Source organism: Suricata suricatta, chromosome 10, assembly GCF_006229205.1.
Source record: "Suricata suricatta isolate VVHF042 chromosome 10, meerkat_22Aug2017_6uvM2_HiC, whole genome shotgun sequence".
NCBI classification, from domain to species: Eukaryota; Metazoa; Chordata; class Mammalia; order Carnivora; family Herpestidae; genus Suricata; species Suricata suricatta.
The window spans coordinates 119,871,590-119,888,871 of NC_043709.1; the positions used below are offsets into that span (position 1 = coordinate 119,871,590).

At 43.1% G+C, this 17,282-nt stretch overlaps 1 protein-coding gene across 1 annotated transcript in view; it reads right to left on the reverse strand.

Annotated features, from left to right (window-relative positions):
- Positions 1–1,784: 1,784 nt before the first annotated feature.
- The window catches only part of DNAJC1 (DnaJ heat shock protein family (Hsp40) member C1), a 205,854-nt gene continuing 190,356 nt past the window's right edge, over positions 1,785–17,282 (reverse strand). The window contains exons 10-12 of the mRNA XM_029954409.1: positions 6,031–6,079; positions 4,385–4,833; positions 1,785–1,999 (exon numbers count right to left, since the gene is read on the reverse strand). Of these exons, the coding sequence (XP_029810269.1) occupies positions 1,931–1,999; positions 4,385–4,833; positions 6,031–6,079 (567 nt within the window). The 3' untranslated portion in view covers positions 1,785–1,930. The remainder of the gene's footprint in view (positions 2,000–4,384; positions 4,834–6,030; positions 6,080–17,282) is intronic.

A 17,282-nucleotide genomic window follows, 5' to 3' on the forward strand; every position in this document is an offset into this window, starting at 1 on the left:
TTCTTTTTAAAGCAGTTAGTAGGCAGAACAGTCATGCGTAGAAAGCCATGCTAGAGCCTTCTTTTCTGGAGTCTAGAAAAGATGAGGCCGGTGGGCACAGGAGGCAATTATATCCTGGTTGTACTATCATCGGGCGTCTTTGGAGCCCTGTGGACCCCCCTCCCCCCGGAGCCCAGGACACCTGTCACACGGTCTGGGGTTATGTGTGACAGGAACCCCAAGTACTGCCAGAAAGACGTGTGCTTTCACAGAAGGATGCGCAGAGCCACACACCGGACAGGCTGGGCCACCAAGCTTCGTGAAAGCCAGGCCCGAAGCCGGACTCGGAGGCGAGTGGGTCCCGGGCCCAGAATGAAGCCAGGCCAGCCTCGTTCTCTCCTTTGTTTCCCTCCGTGCATGTTTACTCGCGCAGACGCCTGGGTGAATGGGGAGGTGGGCTGTGGGCCGTGGTAAATGTGGTGATGGCCCCACCGGCCTCAGGAACAGGCCTGGTGGCGGCGTGGCTGTCTCGGTGGCCGACGGAGCTCCGGTGTGCTGTCAGGAAGGGTGTCGGGCACAGCCAGTACGAGACAGTGACAGCACTGGCTCCCCGCCCTCTGTCCCCTGGCCCAGGACAGAGCAATGACCTGCTGGTGGCCTGGCTTCCCTTCCTGACTGGGACGGGGCTGGACGGGGCTTAGTTTGTGAAAACCAATGACTTGGAGCCAGTTAGTTGGTAATCTGCTCTTTGTTTTACATTTCAATTGTTCTTTTTGAGGTTCTCTGAGGTGGTCATCATCCCCAGTGTCCTACTTGGGGAGCAGTGCCCAAATCGGGTGGGGAGGGAAAGGGCTCTGGGCTCACCTGGGGGCGCGTCCTGCGTGGTGGACAAAAGGTTACCGGGCCGGTGGGGCTGCTGCCTCCAAACTTTTCTCCAGGAAACGAATCTTATTTCAGTCCTTAGAGAAAAGTGATCTCTCCTAGACTTTTTCCGTGTCACTGCCCTTAAATGTGTCCTGGTGATCTTAATGGTTTCTGAGTGTAGGCAGTTGGCACTTAGCAAACTGTGCACGAGCCCTGAGCCAATGACAGAAGCGTTAGGAGGGATGGGGACAGCACAGTAGGAACCGCCACGGAACAGTGGCTTTGGGTGTTGACAGCAGGCCCCAACCTCGCTGGTCCCTGCCGCCTCTCCTGCGTGTCCCGCGTGTCTTTGGGAAGGTTGGTCACTGGGAAGCAGGTGCCAACCGAACCCCAGCATGGAAGTGATTGCCTTTATCACCATGCGTCCATGTTCACTTGCAGTGAGTTTTCTTCTAGATGCATCTGATTGGGACAACCACACACTCTTCTTAGCTCGAAAGTGAGCTGGCTTTTCTCCCCAAGCACCTGCCTCCCACCAGCAATGAGCCTGCTAACCGGTGTGCTCTTTGGTCACAGAAACACGTTTAGTTTTTTGAGCGAGAGAAGGGGGAGAGAGGAAGGGGAGGAGACAGAGCGAGCGAGCGAGCTATAAGCAGGCTGCACACTCAGTACAGAGCCCAATGTGGGGCTCGATCCCACAACCCTGAGCACTTGATCATGACCTGAGCCACCCAGGTGTCCCAAAGCACATTCAGTTTTAATTCTTACGTGTCAGTTGGCTCATATGTTCCTTTAAAATCCTGTGTTTGCTGACTGTTAGCACTATTCAGTCTGTTTGCAGGGAAACAACGTTGCAATGATGAGAGGGAAAATTATCGGTAAAATACCCAAATCCTTTTTCTCCTTTAACATAGTCTTTGTTTAAACAATATATATCGCACAACGTTTTAAAATTTTTTTTAATTTTTTTTTTTTTACTAAGGCACATGATGTATAGAAAGATTGAGGTACAAAATGCAAATTTCTGCATAAGACTTTTAAAATAATCATTTTGGAAAATGAAGGTGAACATCATCTTCCAGAATATTCAGCTTTTAGCTTGTTTTTTCTTTTGGACCAGTTCAACCAGCAACTTGTATCTAGCGATACAGTCTTCCTGTAGGAAGAGAAAAAGAGAGGTGAGACGGTGATTTCCACAGATGGGTGTGACGCTGTGGCCTGGGCGAGGGCGGCGGCCTCCTGAGCGGCCGTCCACACTCAGCCCGCCTGCAGCCCCGCAGCCCCGCCCCGCGGCCCACACGCTGCCAGGCGCCCCGAGGCCAGCGGAAGTCCTGCGGAGGTGCAGCGTGGTTGCTGGGTGAGGGGCCCGTGGCTGGCGCGAGGCACACCATGGGTGTCGTGATGATGCCGCTCAACTTGCTCATAAGAATGATCAGTTTCGACGTTGCACTACATCATCACACGTCGCTTCCGACCAGCTGGACAACTTGAGACTAGTGTCCACCATATTATTCTCATCTGGGTTTTCCTCTCCTTAAGGGGCTGTTGGGACGCTCCCGGGGTGGCCCCGTCGGCCCAGCGCCCAGGACCACGCGGGGCGTGTGCCGGACTCTGCTCCGGCAGGTCCCGGCCCCACCCAGATCCTGCCGGTAGCTGTCACCTCTGGGGCGAGGAGCCAGACCACAGCAGCCCTCGGTGCTGGGGAGGCTCCTCCTCACTCTCCTGCCCAGCACCAGGTTCTTTCCAGAGTCCATTCCCGTTTCTGGTCACAAAACACTCCCCTCTGTGGCACTGGAGGCCTTCACTAACTTACGGTCTTGTGCAAAGTGACTGCTGCTTCCTGGCAGTGGTGTATCAGCCAGCGGCAGGGGTGGGGGACCACCTCTTGCTGGGATCCTAGCTCCGGAGTGATAGGACAGCTGCTTCTAGGAAGTGCCTTTCTGGGTCCCCCAGCGATTACTTGCATAGGGTCAGTCTTTAAAAATAGCCTTTTCCCAACAGCTGTGCTGAACGGGGACCCCCCCCCCCATGCAGCCTAGGGCATGGCCCTGGGACTGCACCGGGCACCACAGGACCCAGAGCGCTGAGCTGCAGGCCTCTGGCAGAGTCCCCTCCTCCAGGCCCAGCACCACCCATGGCTTGCAGGCCGCTTACAGGGACTGGCTCCCTAGCAGGCGACCTCTCCGGGAACTGGTTCTAATGTCAAGGCTTAAAGGGAACACTTTCGGGACAATAAAAGTGCTGCTCATTTCTAGTTCAAACAGGAGGGTTTCCAAGCCCCAAGGCAATGAGTTTCTGAATGTTCTGTCCTTAGGAATCCACCGTTCCAGCTCCTTCATTTTAAGCCAATGTCAATTCATCACACATGTAGATGCCTGTGTCCTGACAGATGCTAGAGAAATTCAGGGAAAATAATTACTTCTGGCAAACCAGTTGGAGAGGCTGGGAGAATCTGTGTTTCTCAAATAGATCAACTGCTAATGGTCTATTTTTCTCCCCGGGAATTCTCAACTTCATCATTTTAAAGTAGGTGATAGATAACTAGACGTGTACACACGGGGACGTTCATGGCCACAAGCTAGGTTTTCCAACATAGAATTTCAATTAAAAAAAAAATAAGGATGTAAATGAACATCAATGTGCCCAGAGGCCTCTGAGTGCCAGGCACGGAAGGCAGAAGAGGCTCTTTTGGTTTCTCAGTGTTCCCGGTGCCTCAGACTGAGAGTACAGCGAACAGGGAAGAGACCCAGGGGGCAGTGTGGGGCTCAGGAACGGGCCCCCCACCCCGAGCTGCACCACCCACAGACAGAAGGCAAAGGCTGGGCTGAGCACTGGCTCTCCCCCGGGGGGGGGGCTCTCTGCCCCCTGCCCCCCCCTCCCTGCCCCCGCTGAGAGCTGTCTACAGGTGTATTTAAGAGGGTACTGAGAGCTGAAAGCAGGGAAACGAGTTAAAGTAGTCAGGGCTGCACGGTGGTCGAATCCTAAAGGTCATTCCCCCCCCCCCCCCCCTCGCCCGCCTAGTGCAACCCTGTCCAGAGTGATGTGCACTGTGGACCCGGTGACCAGCACGACACGGGCAGCCACAGCCACATGCTCACCCTTGGGCGAAGGCGCATCACAGAGCTGGAGAGGAGCTTCTGCTCAGGTTCACGGCTCAAAAGGCCCTCTGCCGCCGGCAAGGGTGGGTCGGCCACCGCCCCCTGCTGCCCAGGGGATGAGGGTGCGGCTCAGCCTCCCCGCGCCCCCCATGCTCCTCCCAAACTGCCAGATGGGGGCGAATGCTCCAGAAGGTTGGCAGGCTTGTTGTGGGTGAAATTTACATTCTATGCATGACTTTTCTCTGACCAAAACCAACGGGTCTGCACGGTCACCTTGGAATCTGGACCTCACGTACACACACGGATGAACCCGTGCACAGATTCAGCATGCTTTCAGGAGAACACGCTAGAAGGTCACGCAGCCAGCTGGAAATAGAGGACTATGTGAGGTGGAGAATTAGGTCGGGGCCGCACAGGTCTCGTTCTTTGCCCGCCTCACCCACCTTATTCTTAGACGGGACACATTTGGCTATTTTGTCCCAGCGGTCAGAGGCTCCCTTTGGGTACTGCTGTAATGCTAATTCCAGAAGTTTCTGTTGACTCTGAGTCCACGGCTCCTCGGCAGCACGGGTTCGCTCTTTCTTGTGGCTCTCCTCGTCGCTAGATCCGCTTTGTTCCGAAACCTCGAAGTCCTTCTGCCTCTTTCCTCTGAACGTCTCTTCCGGCTCCGCCTTTGTCGCCGCCACAGGCGGCCTGGCCGGCCTCCGCCTCCGCGGCCGGCTCTCCGGGCCCCCGGGCTCCTCGGCGTCCTCCCGGGTGTCCTCCCCGGTGTCCTCCTCGGCCTCCCGCTCGTCCTCTCGCTGCGTGATGATGTCATCCGGCAAGGCCGCGGGGGCCTTGGCGGGCCGCGGATTCTGGGCTGTGGCTTTGAGTTCGGACAGCCTGACCATTCCTGTGAGGAAGGACACATTGTATCACACGGGTGGAACGGCAGGGTCAGTGCAGGCGACAAGAGAACAGCAGCTGTCGCCAACGCCGCAGTGTGGTAGGCGCCGTGCATATATTATTTCGCTTAATTTTCACGCTATTCTAGAAAGATAGGTATCAGTATCCTAATTCTATGGATGGCAAAACTCAGTCTCAGAAAGCAGCAGAGGTGGGATTGGACCCCAGTTCTGATTCCAAGTCTCTGTCCTTCCCACCGAGGGGCTGTGGGTCATGCACAGGATCAGGTTGGGCCCAAAGAATGCAAAGTGGCTCGTTGCCACTTTTGAGGTAAGGAAGGATGTTCTTTACGATCCAGAACTGTTACTCTATTACGAGTAACAAACCTTACACGCTGCTGACCACTGCAGGCGAGGCCCTGACGCTGCGGGGGGCGCCCTGTCGGCTCACAGCTGCTTCCGGTGTCGCGGTGCTGCCATGTTGGACAGCAAAGAGCAGACAGCCGTCTCCTGGGTGCCACCTCATGAGTGGCACATCTCCTGCTCTGGTAATTTTTTACCCCCTCCACCAATGCTCTAGGGAGATCCCTATCTGTGCAATAGTCTACACCCCACTGCCTTTTCCAGAATACATTTTTAGGGAGTGTCTTGGAGGAAGGCCTTTTCCACACAGCCTCTCATTGCCTATTTTAGCCTCTGTGCCAACAAATAATTGTGTTAGTACGACAGGAATCTGGAAATGCCTTCTTTCCTGGAGCCTGCAGAGCCCCACGTTGAATCCTTGTGGGGATAGAGTTTGAGATCTCTGGGCTTACTCACCGGCATCGCTGTCTTTGGGGCCTGTATTTAAGTTAGGTTGGAAGGTTTTAGGAAGTATTTTCTTCCTGGTTCCAAGTTAACAGTGTGGAGACTCTAGCAAAATTCCAGTTAGTATTGGAGGAAGCGTATTTTGAGAAATGCAGATACTTGGGAGAGCTGCTGGCCCATTCTGAAAGAGCGCTGTGTGCGTGGCGGACGGCCTGGCGGAGCTGTGCCCTGCGCGCTTGCGGCGTGGACAGTGCGTGCCCCTGCGCGCCCCGCTGCGCGGTACTAGCAGAGAACAAGGTTTTCATAGGTTTTAAACTCATTAAATCCACCCTTATGAAGAGGGATTTATGATGAAGAAATTGCTTTAGCTCAGTGGGATGAAGCGGGTGCTAACTCACCTGGGGAGCAGGTAACAGAATCCTTCAGTTGCTTGGCTTTGGTTGTCACCTGTTCCAAAATATAAAAGCAAACAAAATCTTACTTTCCACACATCTCTCGTAGGTCAAGTGACCTATTTCATGTAAGGTCCATGTGCACGAACCGGGCTTACGGAATCTTAGGTCTGGAAGGACCCTCAGTCATCCATCCGCTTATTTAGTTTACCACCAAGGAAACCGAGGCCCAGAAAGATTAAATGGCTTGCTCCAAAATACCCATCTCATCAGTGGCAGGGTCAGAACAAGAACTCAGATCACCTGACCACCTCTGGTTGGACAGCTCCCTCTCACTAGAATATTATACCAATGAGTGTTAGAAACGGTGGAGAAATTTACTCTTAACTAATTGGTTTAACATAAAAGCCTGTCTTTTCTTTGCATTCAAGAAACTGCAAGAGCAAAGGAGACTAACACAAGAAGAGTAGGGAAGTTGGACCCAAGACCCTAAGTCTTTTACAGCCGTGATTGCGGGTCCGTGGGAATAGTTGTGTTCAGGGGCAGTTACTTCTTTTTTCTCTATATAAATGGTATCACATCATATGTCTCATTCTACACCTTGCTTTTTTCATTTAACAATGTCTTGGAGATCTACATATAGATTTCTTTTTGAAATTGACACAAAATTAACATACAATCCAATATACAGATTTTAAATGTACAATTCAATGAGTTTTGGTTGGAAAAAACCCCGATCTCTATAACCATTTTAATTCTAATCAAATTATAGAACATTCATGTTATCCGAGAAAGTTCTCTTCTCCTCTTAAGTTAATCTCTACTCTGCTACTTACAACCACTGTTCTGAGTTCTTAAAATACAGGGTCAAAATTAATTTAAAAAATTAAAAATGGTTAATTGCCCACTGAATTTATCAATCAAGCCATCCTTTCCCCCTTATTTGAAATGTTAACTTTAGGGGCGCCTGGGTGGCTCAGTCGATTAAGCGTCCGACTTTGGCTCAGGTCATGATCTTGTAGTTTATGACTTTGAGCCCCACGTCAGGCTCTGTGCTGACAGCTCAGAGCCTGGAGCCTGCTTCGGATTCTGCATCTCCCTCTCTCTCTCTGCCCTTCCCCTGCTCATGCTCTGTCTTTCAAAATAATAAATGAGCATTAAAAAATTTAAAAAGAAATGTTAACTGTATGAAAATTAGTGCCTGTATATGTGAACTATTTTTCTACACTTTGTATGCTAGCCCGTTAATGCATGCATATTCTTGAATCAGTGTTTCAATGCTTTAGTGAGATTTGAAAATAAGACCTCAGATAGCAAGATTGTTAAGAACTCAGCTAGACTTGTCTTGGTCCCACCTCTTCTTAGCTCGGTGATCTTTAGCAATTTCCAATCCTTCTCTATGTCAAGCATTCCCCTCTGTAGTATGTGGATGATGTTAGTAATACCATTTGGCTGCTAGGTTTTAAATTTGAAATAAGCTCTTAGGATACTGACAGATATTAAAGGCTCAGTAAATACTACCTATTATAATTGACATGGATCATTTGTTTTTCATTCATACAAAGGACAGAATTAGAGAAAACATTTAAAGTCACTTAGAAACACTCTTCAGTTTTATTCCCTACCTTCCCCTCTCATTCCGATGACCTTGCTTCTTATTTAATATGAGAAAAAAGGAAGCTCTCTGACATGAGCCTCTTTGTCTTCCAACTTTCTCAACTCAAAATTCTGATTACATCACTTTATATCCTTCCTATCTTTTATCCCAAATCAAAGAATCTTCCTTCCTCTTGAATTTTCCCCCAACTATCTTCCATCTATTAATTTCCTCTACTTTCTTTTCTTTAAAAGTTTTTTAAACATTTATTTATTTTTGAGAGAGAGGGAGAGAGAGCGTGAGTGAGACATTCTAGCGTATCTATCTCTCTAGAGCCAAACTGTCCCTCAAGGTACTCTCAAGTGTGACTTTCTTCTTAAAGACTTCCCTGCTGTTCACTACCGGGGTGACCAACTCTGGTGACAATCCTTCTTCTCTCTCAATTTCTATTGTGTTTTTTAAGATTTAATTTTTAAATATCATACAACAAAATTCTTTTTCTCTTTTGTCACATAGTTCTATGAATTTTATTTATTTTGAGAGAAAGAGTGAGAGTGAGAGTGCATGAATTCAAGCAGGGGAGGGGCAGAGAGAGAGAGGGAGAGAAAGAATCCCAAGCAGGCTTCACACCCTCAGTGCAGAGCCCATTGTGGGGCTAGATCTCACAAACCTGCACGATCATTACCTGAGCTGAAATCAAGGATCAGATGCTTAACTGATTGAGCCACCCGGACACCCTAAACACACTTAGAGATTCAAGTAACTGCCACCACATAGAAGATGTGAGAGACGTCTTTTTTTTTTTTTTCTTGGACTTGTTTTCTTATTTAACAAAACATGGAGATTATTTTGGAGATTATTACAGAGAAGTACACAAAGATCTCCCTTGTTTTTTTTAAGTAGCTTAACTGAAATATAATTCACATACCATACAGTTCACTCATTTGAAGGTACTCTCAGTGGTTTTAGTATATGATATGTGTAACCATCACCATGGCTAACTTTAGAACATTTTCATCACTTCAGAAAGAAACTCTATACCTTCCAGGTATCATCCTCCATCCGCCCATCCTCCCCCATCACTCACCAAGCAACAAACAACCACAAATCTACTTTCTGTCTCCATAGACTTTCCTGTTCTGGAGTTTCATATGAATGGAATCGTGTAACACAGATAGATTTTTGTGGCTGGCTTCTTTCCCTTAGCGTAATGTTTTCCAGGTTCATCCAAGTTGTAGTGTATATCAGTACATCATTCCTTTTTGCTGAATAATATTCCACACTTTGTTTATCCATTCATCACTTGATAAACATTTGTGTTGTTTCAGTCTTTTTGGCTATTATGAATAATGCTGCTATAAACATTTGTGTATAAGTTTTTGCTTGGGCAAAATGTTTTCATTTATCTTGGGTATATACCTAGGAGTAGAACTGTGGAGACATATGGTAACTCTATGTTTAACTTTTTGAGGAACTGCCATACTGTTTTCCAATATGGCTGCACCATTTTATATTTACACCAGAAGTGTATGAAGCTTCTGATTTTTCTGCATCTTGGCAAACATTTGTTACTATGCAACTTTTTGATTCTAGCCATCTTAGTGGGTGTGAAGTAGTATCTTGTGCTTTTGATTTGCATTTCCCTAATGACTACTGATATTGAGCATTTTTTCATGTGTTTATTGGCTGTTTTTATAACTTCTTGGGAGAAATATCTATTCCAATCCTTTCTCCATTTTTTATTTGGGTGATTTTTCTTATTATTGAGTTGTAAAGGGCTCTTTATATATTTTGGATAAAAGCCCTTTATCAGAGAAATGATTTGCTAATATTGTCTCCTATTCTGTGAGTTATCTTCTTACTTTCTTAATGGTGTCCTGTGAAGCATGGAAGATTTTAATTCTGATGAGGTTCAATTATAGCTTTATACTTTTATAGCTTTTGATTATAGTTTTAGCTCTTATATTTAGGGTAATATTGCCATCTTGACAGTTAAGACTTCTGATCCATGAACAGGGGATATTTCTCCATTTATTTCGATCCTCAGTTTCTTTCCACAGTGTTTTGTCATTTTCAGAGTTTGTACTTCTTTTGTTAAATAAATTCCTAAGTATTTTATTCTTTTTGATGCTATTTATGAAATTATTTTACTAATTTAACTTTCAGGTTGTCCAGTGCAGGTTTATAAAAGTAAAACTGATGTTTGCATATTGATATGTATCCTCTAATCTTTACTGAACTAATTAGTTCCAATAGTTTTTTTAGTGAATTCCTTAGGATTTTGTATATAAAATCATGTCGTCTACATATAGAGACAGTTTATTTCTTTCTTTTCAATCTTATTTCTTTTTCTTGCCTAACTGCCTCACCTAGACCTGTGGTTCAATGTTGAAAGTGGCGAGAGCAGTCATCCTTGTCTTCTCCCTTACGTCACAGGGAAAACATCCCCTCTTACACCCGTAAGCATGATGCCAACTATGGGTTTTTGTAGACACTATCAGCTCGGAGGTATTTCCTTTTATTCCTAATTTGTTGAGTGTTTTTTATCATGCAAGAGTGCTGGTTTTTGTCATATGCTTCTATTGAGATGATTTTGTGATATTTGGTTTTTTTTTTTTTCTATTGATAACAGTGTTCTTAACAATTGGTTTTCAGCTGTTGAATCACTTTTGCATTCTTGCCTTAAATCCTGTTTGATCAGGGAATGAAATTATTTTCATAAGTTGCTGGATTTAGTTTGCTGTATTTTGTTGAGTTTTGCATCCATACTCATAAAACATATTAGTCTATAGTTTTCTTGTAATTTTCTGGCTTGGCCTAAGGATAATACTGGTTTCATAAAATGAGTTGGAAAGTATTCACTCTCTTCTTCTTCTTTAATGTTTTAATTTATTTTTGAGAGAGGGAGACAGAGAGATAGACAGAGACAGAGCACTAGCAGGGAAGGAGCAGAGAGAGAGGGAGACACAGAATCGGAAGCAGGCTCCAGGCTCTGAGCTGTCAGCACAGAGCCTCTCCCGGGGCCCAAACTCACAGACTGTGAGATCATGACCTGAGCTGAAGTTGGAGGATCAACTGACTGAGCCACTCAGGCGCCCCCACTCTCTTCTATTTTTAGAAGATTTTTTAAAGTATTAGTAATCTTTAAATGTTTGGTAGAATTCAGTGGTGAAGCCATCTGGATCTGGGCTTTTCTTTGTAGGTAGATTTTTTAAATTACTAGTTCAGTTTCTACACTTGTTATAATTTCAGTTGTCTATTTCTTCTTGGTTTGGTTTGTCTTCCTAGGAATGTATCCATATCATCAATATCTATTAGAAAAATAGGTATCTGGAGCACCTAGGTAGCTCAGGCTAAGCCTCTGACTCCTGATTTGTGCTCAGGTCACAGTTTTGTGAGTTCCAGACCCACAGTGAGATCTGCATGGATAGTGTGGATTCTGCTTAAGATTCTTTCTCTCTCTGTCCCTCTTCTGCTCATGTTCATTCTCTTTCAAAATATAGAAGTCAAACAGCATTAAAAAAAATAGATCTAATTTCTTGGCATATACTTGTTCCTGACATAGTATTCCTTTACAAAGCCCTTTTTATTTCTGTAAGGTTGGTAGTAATGTCCGTTTTTTCATTTCTGATTCTAGCAATTTGAGTCCTTTCTTCCCGTTTGTCAATCTAGCTAAATGTCAATTTTATTGCTATTTTCAAAGCATCAACTTTGAATTAACTGATTTTTCTCTATTGATTTTCTAGTCTCTAATTTCTGCTCTATTGGTTATTTCCTTTCCTCTGTTTAGGAGCAGTTTGTTATTTTTCCTGTGTCTTAAGGCAGCAGGGTAGTTTTGGTCTCTTTTTTCTTTCCTAATAAAGGCCTTTAAAGCTATCTACTTCCCTCTACAGACTGCATTAGCTGCAGTCCCTAAGTTTTGGTGCCTTACATCTTCATTTTCATTCATGTTTAAGGATTTTTATTCTCATTGTAATTTCTTCTTTGACCTCATTGGTTATTTAGGAGTCTGCTGTTTAATTTTGACATATTTGTTGAGGTTCCCACTTTTCTACCCCTGTTAACTTATTTCTAACTTCATTCCTTTGGGATCGGAGAACATATTTTGCATTATTTCCATCCTTTTAAACTTATTGAGGTTTGTTTGACCTAGCATACAGCCTGTCCTAGAAAATGTTTTATGCATCCTTGAGAAGTACATATAGTCTCTTGCTGAATGAAGTGTTCTAGAGATATCTTTTAGGTCTAGTTGGTATTATATTGTTCAAGTCTTTCTTGTTGATCTGCCGTCTAGTTCTACTCACTATTAAAAGTGGGAGTATTAAAGCTTCCAGCCATTACTGAATTGTCTCTTTTCCTTGCTTGCTTGCTTCCTTTCTCCCTTCCTCTCTCTCCCCTCTCTCTCCCTCTCTCCCTTCCTTCCTTTCCTTCTCTCCCTTTTATTTTTTATTATTTTTAGGTAATCTCTACACCCAACATCAAGCTTGAGCTTATGACCTGAGATCAAGAGTGGCACACTTTTGCGACTGAGCCAGCCAGACACCCCCATGGCTCCTAATATGTGTTGAAAACTAAGCATGTAGATACTATATGGCAGCACTTCTGGTTACTGGTCCTCCCCTGCTCTACCCCTGCGCCCCGCATCACAGCTGTTATTGTTATTTGCATGTTTGTTCAGTGGATGGCACGGTTATTTTAGTGACATCTCTGCCCCTCTGTCCCCTGTGTTAAGCCTCTGATGTTGCTCCTCAGGGAGGAGCAGGTATGGCTAGGCCCAGTAATTCTGGATGAGAGTGGTATTTGTAGGACTCTTCGTCTCTTTACGTGACCACACAGAGCTGTTAAAAACCACTAATTGCTGACAGATGCTCTACTGTTTACAAAACGCCCTGGCACAGAGGTTGCTCTATAAACAGCCAGATCAAACCGTGGCTCCTTTGAAGACAAGCTTCGGAGCTCAGTGATTCCTATTTGTTTTGACCTTAGGAGGGCTCCTCCCAGAGAAGGTATCCGTGAGTGGGTTGAGCATACGTGGTTAGCTCCTCCTTGTGCTGAGAGAGAATTCCGAATACAGTATATATCAAAACCTGGCCTGTTTACCACATAAACCAAATAGCTGCTATAATCTGAGTCCTTCAAATCCTCAGCGTCTAACAGTGAAACTAATGGGATGTCACCATAGTTATCTTTGAACCATATTTTCCTCCCACTTACAAGGCAACTTAGAACTTATTAGAAAAAAGCAAAGTAGGGGCGCCTGGGTGGCTCAGTCAGTTAAGTGTCTGGCTTCAGCTCAGGTCATGATCTCACGGTTCGTGGGTTCGAGCCCCGCGTCAGGCTCTGTGCTGACAGCTAGCTCAGAGCCTGGAGCCTGTTTCAGATTCTGTATCTACTCTCTCTGACTCTCCCCTGCTCGCACTGTCTCTCTGTCTCTCAAAAAAAAAAAAAGAAAAGAAAAAGAAAAAAGCAAACATAACTGGCCACTTTTCCAATTCTATGTGGTAAAGCAGTTCCTTTAATATTCTATCCTTTGTCAAGTTCATATTTCCTGGTGTCATTAAATATTGTATGACTGATAATTGCAAACGATCCCTTTTTCTTGAATTTCTCTTCATTGGTTTTTTCTCTGGAGAAAACATGTATATGGCAATAATCACAAAATACTTGTTTTGTGGGCAAGTGTGGCCTCCTCAGCATATTATCCATGGTTTTAAGCAGATAAAGATGTTTCTAAACAAGTGATGCTGTAATATAAAGCTTAGTGGCCAGGGTGTCCCTGAGTATGATAGCATGTCATCTCCAGAAAGTAAAGTCATCTTTCAGTGAGCCCGGTCATCACCAAATCCAATCTTCTCCTATGGATATAGATAGGCTTCAATTACATGGATGCCAATTTACTGTTTTATTTAGGTATAGTTGGCAAAACTGTACTAAAGTTGTAAGATATTTAAGGTGTACATGATAATTTTATATTTATATACACTGTGAAAGAGTTTCCCCCACTGAGTTAATGAAACATATCCATCACCTCATATATTTGGTTTATTTGGTTGTTTTTTTTTTTTTTTTTTTTTTTTTGTGAGAACATTTAAGTTCTACTCTTAGCAAGTTCTAACTATATACCACTGTGTTAGCAACTGTAGTCACAGTGTTATACATTAGGTCCTCAGCCCCTAGTCAGCATATAACTGAAGGTTTGTAGCATCTTACCAACCTCTCCCTATTTCTCCCACCCTCTTGCCCCTGCTAACTGCTTTTCTGTGATTTGTTTCTAGGAATTTGACTTTATTTTTTGGCTGGATAATATTCCTGTGTGTGTGTGTCTTTATGTATATGTATGTGTATATATACACATATGTATAAAATCACAATTTCATTATCTATTCACCTGACAGACACTTACGTTGCTTCCATACCTTGGCTAACTGTGAATAATGCTGCTATGGACATTGAATATGGTTCCCTCACTGAGATCATGATTTGCTTTCTTTGGATATATAGCCAGAAATGGAACTGCTGAATCATATGGTGGTTTTATTTTATTTTAAACATCCAGGTGACTTAAAAAATATATTTATTAATTTTTGATGTGGGGGAAGGGAGAAAGGAAGAAAGAGAGAATCCCAAGTAGGCTCCATGCTATTAGCATAGAACCCAACATGGGGCTCAAACTCACAAACTGTGAGATCACGACCTGAGTCAAAATCGAGTGGAGTGCTTGACCAACTGAGCCACCCAGTCACCCTGGTAATTCTATTTTTAATTTTTTGAGGAACTGCCTTCCATAGAGACTGCACTAGTTTACATTCCTACCAACAGCGTACCAATGTCCTCTTTTTTCCACATCTTCACGAGCATTATCTCATCATTTTTTTTTTTTTTGCTATTGCATTATAGGAGTTCCTTATGTATTTAAATATTAACCCATTATTGCATATGTAGTTTGCAGATTATTTCCTCCAATTCCATAGGTTTCTTTTCCATGTTGTGGATGGTTTCCTTGTTGTGCAGCTTTTAGGTTTGATGTAGTCACACTTGTTTACTTTTGCTTTTGTTGCTTTGCTTTTGGTGTCAAATCCAAAAAATCATCACTAAGATTGAGGTCAATGGGATTACCCCACAATGTTTTCTTCTAGGAGTTTTATGGTTTCAGTTCTTAAATCCATTGAGTTGATTTTTGTGGAGGGGTCCAATTTCATTCTTTTCCGTGTGCTGTCTAGTTTAGTAGGCACCATTTATTGAAGAGACTGCCCTTCCCCATTGTATATTCTTTGCCAAAGATTAGTTGACCGTATTATGTGTGGGTTTATAATTGTAGCCTCTACCCTGTTCCATTAATTTGTGCATCTGTTTTTATGCTAGTCCCATACTGTTTTGATGACAACAGCTTTGTAATATAGTTTGAAACTGAAAGTGTGATGCCTCCAGTTTTGTTCTTCTCAAGATTATTTTGGCTACATTTTCTGTGAAAAATGCCAGTGGAATTTTGATAGGGATTATATTGGATCTATAGATCCCTTTGGGCAATATGGGCATTTTAGCAATATTTATTCTGCCAATTCTTGAGTACAGAGTATCTTTCCATTTTTTGTTCTTCTTCGATTTCTTTCATCAATGTCTTATAGTTTTCAGTGTGCAGGTCTTTCATCTCCTTTGTTAAATTTATTCCTAGTATAATATTTTTTTGATGCTATTGTAGATGGAATTTTAAGTTCTCTTTCTGATAGCATGTTGTTTATATACAGATATACAACTGATTTTCATGTATTGATTTTGTGTCCTGAAAATTTATTGAAATAACGAGAATAGTTTTAACCATTTTTTGGTTGAGTCTAAAGGGTTTTCTATATATAATATCATGTCACCTGCAAACAGATGACATTGGAGGTGACATGGTCATTGCCAAATCTCTCTCTCTCTCTTAGATCTGGATGACGTCAATAGCACATGTGCCTATTTTGTCTTGATTGTTTAGTGTTATCATTCTCACATATTCCATAATGAAAATATCAGTTACTCATTCTGCTTTTATATCATGTGCAACTGTAGAAGATATAATCTTGCACTCTGGCTCTCTCAAAAATAAACAAACTTAAAAAAAAAATTATACATGTGTTTTAACAGTTACATGGAATTTAGAATTGTAGGAAATTTTGTTATCCCATGTTCTGATTCTAAGTAGAAAACATTTTATAATCCTTCTTCTTAATATAGCTATGCCTAAATTTTTCTTCAAAATTCTTATGAAATAGGGGCTCTATAATCAAATCTGGTACATATGGGATAGGTTGGAATGGAAGAAAAAAAACCCAAAATAGGTTGTATTCCTTCTAGTGAAAATACTGATGCAAGTAACAGAAAGTTAAAACAGTAAAATGAAAATTGTATTCTACAAGGTACAATTAGGATAAGAGTAGAAATGTGCCACCAGGTAACTCTCAATATACAGAAGAATTTGCCAATTTTCTCAACTATATAAAGTGTATTCTCACCTGGCATCCTCGGATAACTCAGAAAATAAATGATGACTACTAGTGATAATCTCAAGTCCTATTTTTCAAATTCTGGCTGATTTGATGACATTTTAAGTATTACTCTAATAATAAAAATTGTGTAACTGAAGTTCATTATTTTCATTTAGTTGTATTTATTTTTGGCCAACTCTCTATATGAATTGAGCACTCATTATAACTGAGAACTACTGTAACTTTCAAGTACAAAGGGCACTCAGTTATCTGAACATTAAATAAACTACCTGAAAACTGTTTCCCACTGGTAGAAAGCAGTACTGTTCATTCTTTTTTTTTCTTTTCCCTTTATTTTTTAATACTTATTTTATTTTTTTAAACATAATTTATTGTCAAGTTGGCTAACATACAGTGTATATAGTGTGCTCTTGGTTTTGGGGGTAGATTCCCATGATTCGTCACTTAATACAACACCCATTGCTCATCCTAACAAGTGCCTTCCTCAATGCTCATCACCCATTTTCCACTCTCCCCTATTCCCCACCCCCAATCAATCCTCAGTTTGTTCTCTGTATTTAAGAGTCTTTTATGGTTTGCCTTCCTCCCTCACTGTTTGTAACTATTTCCCCTTCCTTTCCCCCTGTGGTATTCTGTTAAGTTTCTCATGTTCTACATGAGTGAAAACATGATATGTCTTTCTCTGACTTATTTCACTTAGCATAATACCCTCCAGTTCCATCCATGTTGCTGCAAATGGCATGATTTCTTTCTTTCTTTCTCATTGCCAAGTAGTATTCTATTGTATATATAAATACCACATTTTTATCCATTCATCAGTTGATGGACATTTAGGCTCTTTCCATAATTTGGCTACTGGTGATAGCACTGCTATAAACATTGGGGTACATGTGCCCCTATGCATCAGCACTGCTGTGTCCTTTGTATAAATTCCTAGTAGTGCTACTGCTGTGTTGTAAGGTAGTTCTATTTCTAATTTTTTGAGGAACCTCCACACTGTTTTCCAGAGCGGCTGCACCAGTTTGCCTTCCCACCATGAGTACGGGAGGGTTCCCCTTTCTCCACATCCTTGCCAGCATCTTTTGTTTCCTGAATTGTTAATTTTAGCCCCTCTGACTTGAGTGAGATGGTATCTGTGTGGTTTTGATTTGTATTTTCCTGATGTTGAGTGATGT